The following is a 17,973-nucleotide window of genomic DNA, read 5'->3' as shown; positions in this document are numbered from 1 at the left end:
ACTTTAGTCCACATGGGCACTGCAGTGCATATGGCACCTCTTCCTTATGACAAACAGCATTTGCGATTAACCTATATGTATAAAAAAAGAGTGAATCTTACAAATCCCAGTAAAAAATATTTTGAAGCTACATCATGACTGCATAAACCTACTGTATTGTATCTTCTTATAAAGTAAATAAACTTTCAAAAACACTTTGCATATTCGCAACAAGTAAATCAAATTTTATTTGTTCCAGAAAAATATTCAATAAAACATCTGTGTTTTCAAGTTAAAAAAATGAAGCTATAAAGTTCTAGAATGAAGTCTTCTTGGCCTTTTCAAAAATCAATGATTGTCCATAATTTGCAGAATGGTTCTCTCTCACAAATCTTCTGGTGAGACTGAATGTAGTAGAATGGACTTAGTAAACATTTGTGAAGTGTCAAACATTGATGTGAATCTTCTGATGCTGGATCAGAGGTGGTCTGGATGTAAAACATTCATTACATTCAGAACATGCATATGGCTTCTCTCCCGTGTGAGTCGTGTGGTGCAAAGCAAGAGATTTCTTGTGTGAGAAGCATTTTCCACATTCTGAACACCTGAATGGTTTTGCTCCTGTGTGAATTCTCAGGTGTACAGTAAGATGTGCCTTGTGTGCAAATCCCTGGTCACATTCTGGACATTTATATGGTTTCTCTCCTGTGTGGATTTTCTGATGCCGAATAAGATGACCAATTTCTGTGAAGCATTTGTCACACTCTGAACATTTAAACGGCTTCTCTCCTGTATGAATCCTCTGGTGTGCAGCAAGATTAGCAGGGAGAGAAAAGCTCTTGTCACATTCTGAGCATCTAAAAGACTTCTCCCCTGTGTGAGTCTTCTCATGTCTGATTAGTTTTTCCTTGTGTGCAAAGACGTGTCCACATTCCGAGCAAGAAAATGGCTTCTCACCTGTGTGAATCATTTGGTGTCGAGCAAGATGATGAACTCTTGAGAAGCATTTGTCACATTCTGAACATTTAAATGGTTTTTGTCCTGTGTGGATCATCTGGTGAGTTTTGAGGCTTGACTTCATAGTAAAACACTTCTGGCACTCGGGGCACTGATGGGACTTGTCTCCTACTTGACTCATCATGCACTAATGAAGATCTTTTGTCGCCTATGTGGAAAATAAAAATAAATGTTTAGATTGGATTTTAGAATTATCGACAGAGCAAAGTAAAAAAACTTACAATTTTGCAATTAAAATGGTTACTGATTGCTTACAGTAGATCAGTTATTTTGATAAGGTGCAGCTATAGAATATTACATTGATTCTGTATCATTACAAAAAAAAATAGTCCCTGCAAATAAACAGAATAAATACTCACCTGTCCTGCTGTATTGATGTTTATTGTATTGAAAAGATATTGCTGCCTGAAGGATCTTTAGGACCTATCACATGCAGTAATGTTGGTTGTCTGGTTTACCTCTGCATTCTGTAGTTCCTTCCACCAGCCCCTTCAGTAGTGAATGTCTACAAACAGTATTTTTTATGTTCGGCCATTGGGCTCAACTAACAAAATAAACTGATCCCTGCATGCACACAAATGAGGTGGCTGGAGGAATCCTCCCCACTGGGACACTTTTTTTTCTGACCGCAGCACCTACCATTATCAAAATATACTGTTCAGTGGTTGCAAATGATTGACTGCAGATCGGTGGAAAATTTTCCAAAATGTCCCATCATAAAAAGTCAATAAATAAGAATGTTCAGTTGTGTGGGGGAGGCAACACACTGATGCCCGCTGGACTGGAAAATGTCTAGGCTACTTATCAGCTGCTTAACAACCATCAAAAAAATTATTTTCTGGCAAGTAAAGCCCCGTACACATGATGAGAATATCGGACGAATGATCATCCATTTGTTTTTTGCATGCTAGTCTCATATCGAAAATGAATAGGTCACTAAAGTGATAAAAATTCAGAAGTGATGTATTGTATTTTCAGATGAAAGCTGTACTGATTAACCGATTGCCAACCAGCCACAGTAGATATACTGAGGCAGGGCGGCACCGTTGCGCAAAATCACGTATATATACGTGATTTTGCATTTCAAGTAGGAGGTGCGCACTAGGCATGCGACCGCCCTACCCACGCCTCCGATCTCGGCCATGGGTGTCAATTACCGGTCCCGGCCGGTGATTACCCGCCAGATCCCGTCAATTACCAGCAAACACTGACAGGGAGGATGGCTGCATTGTTTTCAATGCAGCTCTCCTCCCTATCAGTTTGAGCACACTGATCTGGATGGATGAGCTCAGCCTTCCAGGTCAGTGTGATTACAGTGAAGCACACACCCCCACCACCTAGTGAAACACTCCCCTCACACAGTTGCCTTTGCCTCCAAATATTAACCCCTTCCTCCCCAGTGCCATTAGTACAGTGTCAGTGTTTGTTTGTTTGTTTTTGCACTGATCACTGTATTGATGTCACTGGGGATGCCAATGACCCCAAGTCAGTTCCCCCCCAGTGTCAGAATTTCCACCGCAGTCCCGCCATAAGTCGCTGATCGCCGCCATTATTAGTATAAAAAAAAATTCCAGTATATATACCGCCATTTGTAGATGCTATAACTTACATGTAAACCAATTAATTTACATTTCTTGGGATTTTTTTTTAGCAAAAACATGTCACAGAATACATTTTGGCCAAAATTTATGACAACATTTTTTACTGGACATGTTTCATACATGTCCAGTAAAAAAAAGTCCCAAAAAAGTCCCAAAATATTGTTGTTTTTCTCAAAATTGTCAGTCTTTTTTTTTTATAGCCCAACAAATAAAAAACGCATAGGCAATCAAATACCACCGAAAGAAAGCTCAATATGTGGGGAAAAAAAGGACATACATTTCATTTTTGTGCAGTGTTGCATGACCGCACCATTGTTGGTTAAAATAATGCAGCACTGTAACAGAAACCGCTTCCTGAACGCCCTATAGCAGAAACACTGCTACAGGGAGGCACGGGTGTGCAAAATCACATATATATATACAGTTGCAAGAAAAAGTATGTGAACCCCTTGGGATTACGTGGAGTTTTGCATGAATTGGGTATAAAATGTGCTCTGAACTTCATCTAAGTCACAACAATAGAAGAACACAGTCTGCTGAACATAATACTACACAAACATTCGATGTTGCCATGGTTTAATTGCACATAACATGTAAACATTCACAGTGCAGGGAGGAAAAAGTATGTGAACCTTTGGACTTAATAACTGGTTGACCCTCCTTTGGCAGCAATAACCTCAACCAAACGTTTCCTGTAGTTGCAGATCAGACCTGCACAATGATCTGGAGTAATTTTGGACCACTCCTCTTCACAAAACTGTTTCAGTGTAGCAATATTCTTGGGATGTCTGGTGTGAATCGCTCTCTTAAGGTCATGCCACAGCATTTCAATCAGGTTGAGGTCAGGACTCTGACTGGGCCACTCCAGAAGGCTTATTCTGTGCTGTTGCAGCCATTGTTTTGTTGAATTACTTGTATGCTTTGGGTCATTGTCCTGTTGCATCACCCATCCTCTGCAGAGCTTCAGTTGGCGGACAGATGGTTGTACGTTTTCCTGCAAAATGTCTTGATAAACTCTGGAATTCATTTTCCCATCAATGACAACAATCCGTCCAGGCCCTGAGGCAGCAAAGCAGCCCCAAACCATGATGCTCCCTCCGCCATGTTTTACAGTGGGGATGAGGTTTTGATGTTGGTGTGCTGTGCCTTTTTTTCTCCACGCATAGTGTTGTGTGTTCTTCCCAAACAACTCAATCTTGGTTTCATCTGTCCACAGTATATTCTGCCAGTAGTGCTGTGGAACATCCAGGTGCTCTTTTGCAAACTTCAAACGTGCTGAAATATTCTTTTTGGACAGCGATGGCTTCCTCTGTGGTGTCCTCCCATGTACTCCATTCTTGTTTAATGTTTTCCTTATTGTAGATGTGTCAACAAAAATGTTAGCATGTGCCAGAGATTTCTGTAGGTCTTTAGCTGACACTCTGGGATTCTTCTTTTCCTCATGCAGCATTCTGCGCTGTGCTCTTGCAGTCATTTTTACAGGACGACCACGCGTAGGGAGAGTAGCAACAGTGCTAAACTTTCTCCATTTGTAGACAGTCTGTCTTACCGTGGACACATGAACATCAAGGCTTTTGGAGATACTTTTATAACCCTTTCCAGCTTCATGCAAGTCAACAATTCTTGATCGTAGGTCTTCTGAGAGCTCTTTTCTGCGAGGCATGTTTCACATCAGACAGTGCTTCTTGAAACCAGTAAACCCAAAACAGGTGTGTGTTTTTTAAGGGCAGGACAGCTGTCAGCAACACATCTAATATCATCACACTGATTGGAGTCAAGGTTGGCTCACTCCTGGCTCCAATTAGCTCTGGGAGAAGTCATTAAGCTAGGGCCTCACATACTTTTTCCTTCCTGCACTGTGAATGCTTACATGTTATGTGCAATTAAACAATTGGCAACTTATAATGTGTGTGTAGTATTATGTTCAGCAGACTGTGTTCTTCTATTGTTGTGACTTAGATGACGTTCAGAGCACATTTTATGCCCAATTCATGCAAAACTCCACGTAATCCCAAGGGGTTCACATACTTTTTCTTGCAACTGTATATATATGTGATTCACGCTCCCATGGTTTTCACGCCCCTCCAAGATAGCGTCAGATTGCCCCTCAGTACACCAGTCATCACATTTAACCCCTTGATTGCTAGGAACACGCTCATGCACAATAAACCTCCATTGCTAGTATAGTGTCTGAACGGATCAATATCTTTGATCAGGTCAGCACTATACCAGCGTTCACATTAGTATAGTGTCCTTAAAAATGCAGCGTTAGCGGGATCAGCCCCGGTACCTGTCAGCACCTGCATTTAGCCTCTATGCTTACCCCCCCTTCTCCCCCAGCAAGTGCAGTGTCAGTAGGTCACTGTCACTTGATACATTGCACACAAAACCACAGTGTTGGCAGAATCAGGCCTGATCTTTGTTAGCACTTGCCAGTAAATTTTGATAACTCTCACATGCAGCAGAGTGCCAGTACTAATGCTGCGCTACCTTTTTGTGAACTGGCGAGCACCAGCGGCCTAGTACATCCTGGTCTTTCACATAAGTACAGTATAAGCTGATGCAGTGGAAAGCACAAGTAGTGTCCTACAACCACCAAGAATTCGCACACAGGCACTAGTGTCCTTTCGGATGTGCTTGCAAATCCCGATTGGCAGCCCACAAATTCTGCAGCACCCATACTTCCCCCATTCACTGCCCAACCCGGAATTCAGGTGGGAAACCGCAAATTTAACAACTTCCCTTGATTTTTTTGGAGCGTTTTTTCATGGAATATCTCTATGCATTGATTGTGGATCAAGGCATTTATATGCACAACAATTTATCTCCGCCAACCCAAATTCAAAGCTTGCCAGACCATTCGCATGGAAACCCATTACGGTTCCGAATTTGCATCTTTTTTGGGGCCAAACCTCAACATGGGCATTACTAAAAAAAATTAATTGCAGTTGTATTGTTCCACAGACCCGATTCATCATATACTCGCGTTCTCTGCTGCCATGGCCAGGCATAGATATGAGAATATAATGCGATTCGTGCATTTCAACGACAATACACTCTGTTGTCTTTGAGGTGACCCTGAATTTGATTGGCTCCACAAAATTCAGCCCCTCGTAAATCACCTAACCAAAACTTTGCAGATGTCTATACTCCCCAGCAAAAAACCTGCGTTGATGAGTCCCTCATTAATTTTTCTGGCCACCTTGCATTCCATCAATTTTTGTTCCCAGATATGGGGTCAAGATGTATAAGGCCTGGGAGAGGGCGCCAGGTTATACTTATAAGTTTCAGATTTACAAGGGAAAATATAGTCAAGTGGAGCCCCTGGAAGCCCAGACTACATGGGGAGCAGTGGCAAGATAGTTTGGGACTTGGTGTCATCCTTTTTCCATATGGGTTACCACTTATACGTGGACAATTTTTATTCAAGCGTGCCACTATTTAGACATTTGTTCAATCTTGGAACTGGCGCATGTGACACAGTGTGACCTAATGTGTGCCCACCATTAGAAGTGGGTGGATGCAGGGCGGTATATTCTGATGGTGGGCATACCACACACTTTTTCTGGCAGAGATTTCTTCTTTTTTTCATTCAGCCCATAGGCTGCATACAAAAAAAAAAAAGAAAAGAAGAACATAGCATATATACCCAACAAGGACCAGTACTGGTACATCGCTGGACTTTGAATGGTTATACCAGGATGATGCCTACAGCTGCAGGCATCATCCTGGTATTGTTTTTTCAGCCAGCGATTGGCTTTCATGTAAAAGTAATCCTAGTGTCTAATTAGCTGCAGGATTGCTTTTACAAGCAGCGGGAGATGATCCCTCCCCCGTTGCCTTCCACAGCTGACCATACAGCTGATTGTAGGCCAGAATAGTTCCAATCATCTCTATAGTCTAAGAAATCGGAAGCTACGAGCATTTAATCACTTCAGTTTCGCAGGATATTAACAGCGCCATTTGTAAATTGGGAAATCTGATCACACCGATCTTGGTTTGATTAGATAATATAAGGGCAGAGGAGATATCGAGAGTCTGATAGACCCCAGATTTCTCAAAAAAGAATATATGGCAATGCCCATTGAAGTTATAGGGGATATTTGCATTCCCTGTGATAGCATTAAAAGTGATAAAAAAAATTAAAGGGACAGTGTAAAAATTTAAAAAATCAAAATAACTTAAAAAAAAACACCCTCGCGTTGTGCCGGTATGTAAATAGCGGTTGCACCATGCATGTGAGGTATCGCCGTGAACGTCAGATCAAGGGCAGTAATTCTAACACTAGACCTCCTCTGTATATCTAAAACAGTAGCTTGTAAAGGCTTGTAAAATGTTGCCTATGGATATTAAAAATGTATGCAGTTTGTTGCCATTGCACGGGGCATACACAGTTTTAACCACTTGCCCTCTAGAGGATTTACCCCCCTTAACCACTTCATGTCTACACCTACACCTCCTCCCTCTATGCCGCCAAGCAAGCCTACTTTGTAACCCTCATCAATACCCTCTCCACCTGTCCTCACCGGCTCTTCTCCACTTTCAACTCCCTACTCTCTCCCCCCCCACCCCCACCCAGTACCTCACTCACCGCCCACGAGATTGCCAATCACTTCCAAAATAAGATCGACGCAATCCGTAAGGACATCGCCAATGCTCAACCTACCTCCCCCCCAGCCTCCCTCCCACTATAACCCCATCAACTCTCCCCTCCTCTGACCTCGCAACCGCCCTACCCCCCACCACACCTAACATCCCGCACACTATAACCTCCCCAACACTCCGCTCCTTCAGCACTGCTACCACTGAGAAGGTCACTAAGGTCTTCTCAGAAGCCTGCCTTACCACTTGCCCCCTTGACCCTGTCCCCACACAACTCCTCCGGTCACCCTCCTCCTCCATCCTACGCTCCCTCACCCACATCTTCAATCTGTCCCTCTCCACTGGCGCATTCCCCTCCCCCCTAAAGCACGCGCACATCACCCCCATACTCAAAAAACCCTCCCTGGACCCCACCGACCTGACCAACCTTAGACCCATCTCCCTGCTGCCATTTACTTCCAAGCTCCTTGAGCGCTTAGTCTACAATTGCCTAAGCGCCCACCTCACTGACAACAACCTCCTCGATCCACTACAGTCTGGATTCCGTCCCCTACACTCCACCAAAACCGCCCTACTCAAAATCACTAATGACCTGCTAACCGCCAAACCTAATGGCCACTACTCAGTCCTCTTACACTTCGACCTTTCCACGGCCTTCGACACAGTTGACCACCCCCTCCTCCTTAATAAACTACACTCCCTCTGCATCAGAGACTCCGCTCTCTCCTGGCTCTCCTCCTATCTATCCCAACGCTCCTTCAGCATTACCTATAACACTACCACCTCCCCCTCTCTCCCCCTCTCTGTTGGGGTTCCCCAAGGCTCTGTCCTCGGGCCCCTTCTTTTCTCCATCTACACCTCCTCTCTCGGCAAACTGATACACTCCCACGGCTTCAACTATCACCTCTACGCCGATGACACGCAAATTTACCTCTCCACTCCTCACCTCACCCCTTCAGTCTCCGCCCGTATCACCCACCTACTGAACGACATATCAGACTGGATGTTGCTCCATTTCCTCAAACTGAACCTTTCCAAAACCGAGCTCCTAATTTTCCCCCCTGCCCGCGCCCCATCCTCTCCATCACGACCAACAACGCCACCATCAGTCCCATCCTGCAAGCCAAAGTCCTAAGTGTCACTCTTGACTCAAACATGTCCTTCCAACCCCATGTCCAATCGTTGGCAAACTCCTTCAGGCTCCTCCTCCGCAACATCTCCAAAATACATACGTTCCTAACCACAGACACTACTAAACAACTCGTTCACTCCCTTATTATCTCACGTCTGGACTACTGCAACTCCCTTCTCACCGGCCTACCCCAACACAGGCTATCCCCGCTTCAGTCTATCCTGAACTCAGCGGCCAGACTCATCCACCTTACAAGTTAGAAGTAGCAGAATGTATTTTGGGGTGTGTTTCCACATATACCCATGGCTTGTGTGAGAAATAAATCATTAAAAAAAAAAGTTTTTGGCATTTTCCAGAAACTTGTGTAAAAAAAATACATCTTCCATGGACTCAATATGCCTCTCATGGGGATACCACATGTGTGAGACTCTTTGGGAGCCTAGCCACATACAGGAGCCTGAAATCCAATGACCACTTTCAAACCCAGAAGGTGCGTAACTTCCTCATTTCACTTCCTCACTACCTATCACAGTTTCGGAGGCCCTGAAATGCCAATATAGCACCAACCCCCCCCCCCCCCCCCAATGATCTACTTTTGGAAAGTAGACACCACAAGGAATTTAAAAAGAGGCATGGTGAGTATCTTGCAGATCTAATTTTATCTCATAAGGTTTTGAATTATGAAAAAAAAAAGAAAAAATGTTTTTGTTTTTTTTCTTCATTTTCCAAAAACTTGCGGCAACAAACGAGATATGCAAGATACTCACCATGCTTCTTATCAAATTCCTTGGGGTATCTACTTTCCAAAAATGGGTCATTTGGGGGGGTTGGTGCTATCCTGCCATTTTAGGGCCTCCAAAACTGTGATAGGTAGTCAGGAAGTGTAATGAGGAAATAAAGCCCTTTAAAAGCCTGAAGGTGCTTATTGGATTTTGGGGTCCTATACTTGGCTAGACTGCCAAAACGTCTCTCACATGTGGTACCCCCATACTCGGGAGAAGTAGCAGAATGTATTTTGGGGAATAATTCCACATATACCCATGACATGTGTGAGCAATAAATCATTTAAATTTTTTCTGTCATTTCCCAAAAACTTTTGGTAAAAAAAATTAATTCTTCTATTGATTCAACATGCCTCTCAGCAAATAGTTTTGAGTGCCTACTTTCCAAAAGGGGTTGCTTTGGGGTGGGGGGGGGGCATTTTATGCCCAGCATTGGAAGTTTATGCCACACCTCACTCTCTCTTCTAACCACCTGAAGATCAAGCCTTTTCTGACACTTAATCAGTATTTTTTGCTAGGAAATTCATTTAAACCCCCAAATATTATATCTTTTTTAAAGCAGACACCCCAGTGAATACAATGGTGGGTGCTACAATTTTTTATGCCACATAATACTCATGCAGCGATTTTTCAAAGGCAAATAAAAAAAAACACTGTTTTTACTTTTAATGAACAAAAACACAATATATTGGCCAATTATTTGATAAGTTATAAAAGATGATGGTATACCGAGTAAATAGATACCAAACCTGACATGATTTAAAACTGCGCATGCCCCATGCAATAGTGACAAACTGCATACATTTTTAATATCCATAGGCAATGTTTTAAAAGCCTTTACAAGCTACCATTTTAGATTTACAGAGGAGGTCTAGTGTTAGAAATACTGCCGTTGATCTGACGTTCACGGCGATACCCCACATGCACGGTGCAACCGGCACAGGGTCAACACTCGCGCAGTCAGGTGTGCGTGCGTGTGTGGGGGGTGAGGTTTTATTTATTTATTTGTTATTTTGATTTTTTTTTTTTATTATTTTTACACTGTCCCTTTTCATTTTTTTTTATCACTTTTAATGCTATCACAGGAAATGCAAATATCCCCTATAACTTCAATGGGCATTGTCATATATTCTTTTTTTGAGAAATCTGGGTTCTATCAGACTCTAGATATCTCCTCTGCCCTTACATTATCTAATCAAACCAAGATCAGTGTGATCAGATGCTTTCTCAATTTACAAATGGCGCTGTTTATATCCTGCGAAACTGAAGTGATGAAATGTTCATAGCTTCCGATTTCTTAGACCAGGGGTGGGCAACTGTGGCCCTCCAGCTGTTGAACTACAAGTCCCAGCATGCCTCTGCCTTTGGGAGTCATGCTTGTAACTGTCAGTTTTTCAATGCCTCATGGGACTTGTAGTTCTACAACAGCCACAGTTGCCCACCCCTGTCTTAGACTATAGAGATGATTGGCACCATTCTGGTGTCTAATCAGCGCTATGGTCAACTGGCAGAAACACCGGCTGCATTCTTAGGTTCCCCCAATGGCACGGGACTGCCTTAGAGGCCGTGGAAGGCAGCGAGTGAGGGGATCATCATCTCCCGCTGCTTGTAAAAGCAATCCTGCAGCTAATTAGACAATTGGATTGCATTTACATGAATGCCGATTGCCAGCTGAAAAAAATGATACCAGGATGATGCCTGCAGATGTAGGCATCATCCTGGTATAACCATTCAAAGTCCAAGGATGTACCAGTACATCGCTGATCCTTGGATATATGCTATGTTCTTCTTTTTTTTTTTTTGTATGCAGCCTGTGAGCTGAATGGAAAAAAAGAGAATAAATCTCTGAAAAAGTGTGTGGTATACCCACCATTAGAATATACTGCCCTGCATCCACCCACTTCTAATGGTGGGCACACATTAGGTCATACGGTGCCACAAGCGCCAGTTCCAAGATTGAACAAATGTCTAAATAGTGGCACGCTTGAATAAAAATTGTCCACGTATAAGTGGTACCCCATATGGAAAAAGGATGACACCAAGTCCCAAACTATCTTGCAACTACTCCCCATGTAGTTTGGGCATCCGGGGGGCACCACAAGACTATCTTTTCCCTCGTGAATCCGAAACATATGTACAGCCTGTCGCCCTCTCACAGGTCTTCTACAAGGCGGCCAGAAAAATTAATGAAGGACTCATCAACGCAGATGCTTTGCTGGGGAATATAGACATCTGCAAATTTTTGGTTAAGGTGATTTGCGAGGGGCTGAATTTTGTGGAGCCGGTCAAATTCAGGGTCACCTCAAGAATGACAGAGTGTATTGTCATTGAAATGCATAAAACACATTATACTCTCATATCTATGCCTGACCATGGCAGCAGAGAACACGGGCATGTGATGATTGGGGTTGGTAGACCAATACAACCGCAATTCATTTTTTTTAGTAATGCCCATGTTGAGGGTTAAGCCCAAAAAAACCTTTAAATTTTGCAGACCGTAATGGGTTTCCATGCGAATGGTCTGGCAGGGTTTGAATTTGGGTTGGCGGCGATAAATTGTTGTGCATATAAATTGCTTTGATCCACAATCAATGCATACAAATCTGCGAAAAACAGCTCCAAAAAATCAAGGGGAGTAGTTAAATTTGCTGTTTCCACCTGAATTCCGGATTGGGCAGTAAATAGGGGAAGTACAGTTGCTGCAGAATTTGTGGGCTGCCAATCGGGATTTGCAAGCACATCCAAAAAGGCACTAGGGGCTCTACGGGCCTGTGTGCAAATTCTTGGTGGTTGCGGGACAAAACTTGTGCTCAGTGGCGTACTGACAACTTATGGGGCCCTCAGGCAATAGGGGATCATGGGGCCCCGTGTCCTTGCCCAAACTCAAAAAAGCCTATGAAAAAGGTACCAGGGGCATCTCATGGGGCCCCCTACTGGCCCCGGGCCCCCGGGCAGTGCCCGAGTTTCCAAATGGTCAGTCCGCCCCTGCTTGTGCTCACCACCGCAGAAGCTTGTACTGCACTTATGGGACTCGCTACGTCATCAAGTCATACTGCAGTGCTGGTATTATTATTATACAGGATTTATATGGCGCCAACAGTTTGCTCAGCGCTTTACATTATAACGGGAGACAATACAGCAACAATACAGTTCAATACAAGAGGGTTAGGAGGGCCTGATCCTGGGAGCTTACAATCTAAGAGGTATGTGAAAGACAAGGATGTACTAGGCCACTAGTGCTTGCCAGTTCACTAAACAGTAGCATAGCACTAGTACTGACGCTCTGCTGCATATGGGAGTCATCAAAATTTACCGACAAGTGCTAACAGAGATCAAGCCTGATTCTGCGAACACTGTGGTTTCATGTGCAATGTATCAAGTGACAGTGACCTACTGACACAGCACTTGCTGGGGGAGCAGAGGGGGGCAAGCGTAGGGGCTAAACGCAGGTGCTGGCAGGTGCCGGGGCTGATCCCGCTAACGCTGCATTTTTGTGGACACTATACTAATGTGAACGCTGGTATAGTGCTGATCTGATCAAAGATATTGACCCGTTCAGACACTATACTAGCAATGGAGGTTTATTGTGTATGAGCGTCTTCCTGGCAATCAAGGGGTTAAATGTGATGACTGGTGTACTGACAGGCAATCTGACGCTATCTGGGAGGGGCATGAAAACCACGTGCTGCCCTGTAGCAGTATTTCTGCTATAGCGTGGTCAGGAAGTGGTTGCAGAAACGGTTTGTGTTACGGCATTGCGTTACTTTAACTGACAATTGAGCGGTCATGCAATGCTGCACCAAAATGAAATTTACGTCATTTTTTTCCCAACAAATTGAGCTTTCTTTCAGTGGTATTTGATCGCCTGTGCGTTTATTTTATTTTTTGCGCTATAAAAAAAAGACCAACAATTTTGAGAAAAAAGAACAATATTTTGGACTTTTTGCTATATAACATGTCAAGTAAAAAAATTTAAAAATCAAATTTCATCATAAATTTCAGCCAAAATGTATTCTGTGACGTCTTTGCTAAAAAAAATCCCAATATGTGTAAGTTAGTTGGTTTACGTGAAAGTTGTAGCGCGCACAAATGGCGGGAAAGATACTGGATTTTTTTTTAATACTAATAATATTGGCGATCAGCGACTTATGGAGGCAATCAGCAACTTATGGCGGTGATCAATGACTTATAGTGGGACTGCGGCGAACATTCTGACACTGGGGGAAAACTGACTTGGGGTCACTGACATCCTCAGTGACACCAATACAGTGATCAGTGCAAAAAAAAAAGCACTGACACTATACTAATGGCACTGGGGAGGAAGGGGTTTAACATTATTTGACAATCAAAGGGTTAACTGTGTGAGGGGAGTGTTTCACTAGGGGGTTGGGGATGTGTGCTTCACTGTTACACACTGTCCCGGAAAGCTAAGCTCTGCTCTCCAGAACAGTGTGCTGGAAACCGACAGGAAGGAGAGCTGCATTGAAAACAATGCAGCTATACTCCCGGTCAGTGTATACCGGCAATTGCTGGGACCTGGCTGGTAATCACTGGCTAGGACCAGGTGATTGACACCCGCGGCCGCGATCAGTGCTGCGGGTAGGGCGGTCGCGTGCCTCACGCGCCGCCCCTACCATGTAAACAGGATGGCATTTATAAACGTGATCCTGCCTACATGGGCTGCTTTGCCGCAGTAAATGTACTGTGGGCGGTCCCCTAGTGGTTAAAGTATGTCATATTTGGTATCTACAGTATTTACTTGGCATACCATCATCTTTTATACATTACCAAATAATTGGCCAATATATTGTATTTTTGTGCATTTAAATGTAAAAAAGTGTATTTTTTTTCTTAAATTGCGCGAGTGTTGACCCTGTGCCGGTATGTAAACAGAGGTTGGACCATACATGTGTGGTATCGCCGTGAATGTCAGATCAAGGGCAGTAATTCTAACACTAGACCTCCTCTGTAAATCTAAAATGGTAGCTTGTAAAGGCTTTTAAAACATTGCCTATGGATATTAAAAATGTATGCAGTTTGTCACTATTGCACGGGGCATACGCAATTTTAAATCATGTCATGTTTGGTATCTATTTACTCGGTATACCATCATCCTTTATGACTTATCAAATAATTGGCCAATATATTGTGTTTTTGTTCATTAAAAGTAAAAACAGTGTTTTTTTTTTATTTGCCTTTGAAAATAAAGCTGCGGAATTACACCCCAAATACATTCTGCTTCTTCTACCCAGTATGGGGATACCACATGTGAGAGTTTTTGGGAGCCTAGCCACATACAGGAGCCTGAATCCAATGAACACTTTGAAAGCCTGAAGGTGCTTAACTTCCTCATTTCACTTCCTCGCTATCACAGTTTTGGTGGCCCTGAAATGCCAGGGTAGCACCAACCCCCCCCCCCCCCAAATGACCCCTTTTTGAAAGTAGACACCCCCTAGGAATTTAAAAAGGCATGGTGAGTATTTTGCAGATCTCATTTTTTTCTCACAAGGTTTTGAAATATAAAGAAAGAAAAGAAAAAATATATTTTTTGTTTTTTCTTCATTTTCCAAAAAACTTGTGGCAACAAATGAGATCTGCAAAATACTTACCATGCTTCTTATCAAATTCCTTGGGGTGTCTATTTCCAAAAAGGGGTCATTTGGGGGGGGGTTGGTGCTATCTTGGCATTTCAGGGCCTCCGAAACTGTGATAGGTTGTCGGGAAGTGTAATGAAATAAAGCCCTTTAACCACTTGCCTACAGTGCACTTATATCCCCTTCCTGTCCAGGCCAATTTTTAGCTTTAAGTGCTATCACACTTTGAATGACAATTGCGTGGTCATGCAACACTGTACCCATATGAAATTTTTATCATTTTTTTTTTAGACAGATAGAGCTTTATTTTGGTGGTATTTAACCGCAGGCCGCCCAGACACTGTACATATACGCCAAACCACGTTTTAAAATGTGTGTTTTGTAAACAAATAGGGGGCGCGCGCGAGGCGCGCCGCCGCCCTATTTGTCCCGCTGATCACCGCCGCAGATGTCAGTCGCCGGGTCACAGCCGGTCCTTAGCGGCTATCTCCCGGCGATCGGCGGCAATCAGTGACAGAGAGCACAGCTGCAGTAGCTGTGCTTTCTGTCACTTCCCTGACAGCTCGAGGATGAGCTGATTGAGAAAGAACAGTTTCTCTTTCTGGATCAGCCTTGTCCCGCCCAGTACACACCCCCGCCCCCTAGTAAAACACTCCCCTCACTCCTATAACCCTTCCCTGCTAAATAAAGTTAACCCCTTCCTCCCCATTGCCATTAGTACAGTGTCAGTGTTTTTTTTTTTTGCACTGATCACTGTATTAGTGTTTTTGGGGATGTCAGTGACCCCAAGTCAGTACCCCCCAATGTCAGAATGTCCGCCGCAGTCCCGCCATAAGCCGCTGGTCGCTGCCATAAGTCACTGATCGCCGCCATAATTCGCTGATCGCCGCCATTATTAGTATAAAAAAAAAACCTAAAAATCCCAGTATCTTTCCCGCCATTTGTAAACGCTATAACTTTCACGTAAACCAATTAATTTACACGTATTGGGTTTTTCTTAGCAAAGACATGTCGCAGAATGCATTTTGGCAGAAATTTTGACTAAATTTGATTTTTGCATTTTTTGTTTACTGGACATGTTTTATAGCAAAAAGTCCAAAATATTGCTTTTTTTTTCCTCAAAATTGTCAGCCTTTTTTTTTTTATAGCGCAAAAAATAAAAAACGCACAGGCAATCAAATACCACCAAAAGAAAGCTCAATTTGTGGGGAAAAAAAGGATGTAAATTTCATTTATGTACCGTATTGCATGACCGCGCAATTGTCCGTTAAACTAGCGCAGCGCTGTATAGCAGAAAATGGCGTAAATTGCAGTATTTATACCATAGTTTGTAGACGCTATAACTTCCACACAAAGCAATCAATATACACTTATTGGGATTTTTTTTACCAAAAACATAGAGCAGAATACATTTTGGCCTAAATTTATAACCAACTTTGAGTTTACTATATATTTTTTATAGCTGAAAGTAAAAAATATTGTTTTTCTTCAAAATTTTTGGCCTTTTTTTGTTTATAGCGTGAAAAATAAAAAGCGCACAGATGATCAAATTACACCGAAAGAAAGCTCTATTTGTGTGAAAAAAAGTACGTAAATTTTGTTTGGGTGCAGCATTGCATGACCGCGCAATTATCAGTTGAATTAGTGCAGCGCCGAGTAGCAAAAAGAGGCCTGGTCATTAAGGGGGGTAAATCCTCTGGAGCTCAAGTGGTTAATCACCTTGGGGTTTTTAATTTTTTCTAAACAAACCAAAAAGAACTGAAATTTTTGAAAGAAAAAAAGTTTTTTTCTTAGTTTTTGTGAGAAAATTTTGTAAATAAGTGATTTTTCTCCTTCACTGATGTGCGCTAATGAGGCTGTACTGATGGGCACTGATAGGTGGCATTGATGAGGGGGCACTGGTAGGTGGCACTGATGGGCATTGACAGGCATCACTGATGGGCACTGAAAGGCAGCAATCATATATGGCACGGTTAGGTGGCACTGACTGGCACTGATAGGTGGCACTGAAAGGCAGCTCAGATGGGCACGGATGTGGCATTGATGTGCACTGGTAGGCACTGATATGTGGCATTGATGGGCACTGGCAGGTGGCATTGATGAGCACTGAGAGCTGGCATTGATTGACACTGACAGGTGGCACTGCTGGGGCTACAATGATCATCAGTGTACATGTCCACTCTGAGGAATGCAGATTACCGGCTCTTCTTTTCTCGTCTGATTTTCTGATCGTGTGTATGGGGCAGGGGCGGACTGACCATTTGGAAACTCCGACACTGCCGGGGTCAGTAGGGGGCCCCATGAGATGCCCCTGGTACCTTTTTCATAGGCTTTTTTGAGTTTGGGCAAGGACACAGGGGCCCCATGATCCCCTATTGCCCGGGGGCCCCATGATTTGTCAGTCCGCCCCTGGTATGGGGCTTACGTTGCCAGCGACCAGGGGCAGACTGACCATTTGGAAACTCGGGCACTGCCCGAGGGCCCGGGGTCAGTAGGGGGCCCCATGAGATGCCCCTGGTACCTTTTTCATAGGCTTTTTTGAGTTTGGGCAAGGACACAGGGGCCCCATGATCCCCTATTGCCCGGGGGCCCCATAAGTTGTCAGTCCGCCCCTGGTATGGGGCTTACGTTGCCAGCGACTATCAATAAGGACAGTATTATAGACACACTAAAATATACTTGTCATAGGAAACACATATACACATCTAATTACATTTACAATGATAAATAGTATAGAGATCCTGTACCTGGAATTGTGTCGTATAGAGATAATCAGCAGCTCCTTGTTCGCCTGACCAGTCTGTAATTCTAGTAATGGACTGTGGTAGCAAAGGATTAAGTGTGTTTGTTCCTCGGATGATCCATGAGACCCCTTTCAAAGCGCTTTGGGGACACACAATAAAGACCAGGACACAGACTCAGATAGTGTGTTCCTTTAATGGTAGCGTGAGTTGGGACTCAATACAAACAGGGACTAAGGAGGGAGATCCCTCCAACCAATCAGAACATTACAGCTAATGATACGTCATGATGATGCTATGCTAATTGCTAAGACTCCTGGAAGTCAAAGTACAGCCCCCACACTCAGATCACCATTAGTAATGTCAATAATTATCCTTTCAGCAAACAGGGGACAGGGAACAGGCAATCATGACCGCAGCTCATTGGCTTGAATGAACATTTTCCAGTATTGATTAGTTTTAGCAGTGAGGAAGAAAATATGCTGATTTACAAGAATCATTGAAAAACCTTATAAAACATGAAGG

At 43.4% G+C, this 17,973-nt stretch overlaps 1 protein-coding gene across 1 annotated transcript; it reads right to left on the bottom strand.

Moving 5' to 3' along the window:
• Positions 1-201: 201 nt before the first annotated feature.
• LOC149446794 (uncharacterized) lies at positions 202-17,665 on the bottom strand. The gene is made up of 2 exons (XM_089652621.1): positions 17,455-17,665; positions 202-1,144 (listed from the first exon to the last, which is right to left on the bottom strand). Exon 2 carries the CDS (start codon positions 1,118-1,120, stop codon positions 425-427), a length of 696 nt encoding a protein of 231 aa, XP_089508747.1. The 5' UTR covers positions 1,121-1,144; positions 17,455-17,665; the 3' UTR covers positions 202-424.
• Between the last annotated feature and the right edge of the window lie 308 nt (positions 17,666-17,973).

This window comes from Staurois parvus, unplaced genomic scaffold, assembly GCF_062004578.1.
Source record: "Staurois parvus isolate SC_StPar_1 unplaced genomic scaffold, SC_StPar_1.0 ptg000689l, whole genome shotgun sequence".
Taxonomy (NCBI): domain Eukaryota; kingdom Metazoa; phylum Chordata; class Amphibia; order Anura; family Ranidae; genus Staurois; species Staurois parvus.
Note: the sequence above shows the minus strand (reverse complement) of the source record. Positions and strands in the feature narration are given on the sequence as shown.

Excerpts from the sequence above, each read along its gene's own strand:
- LOC149446794 (XM_089652621.1), bottom strand. The coding sequence starts at position 1,120 with ATGATGAGTCAAGTAGGAGACAAGTCCCATCAGTGCCCCGAGTGCCAG.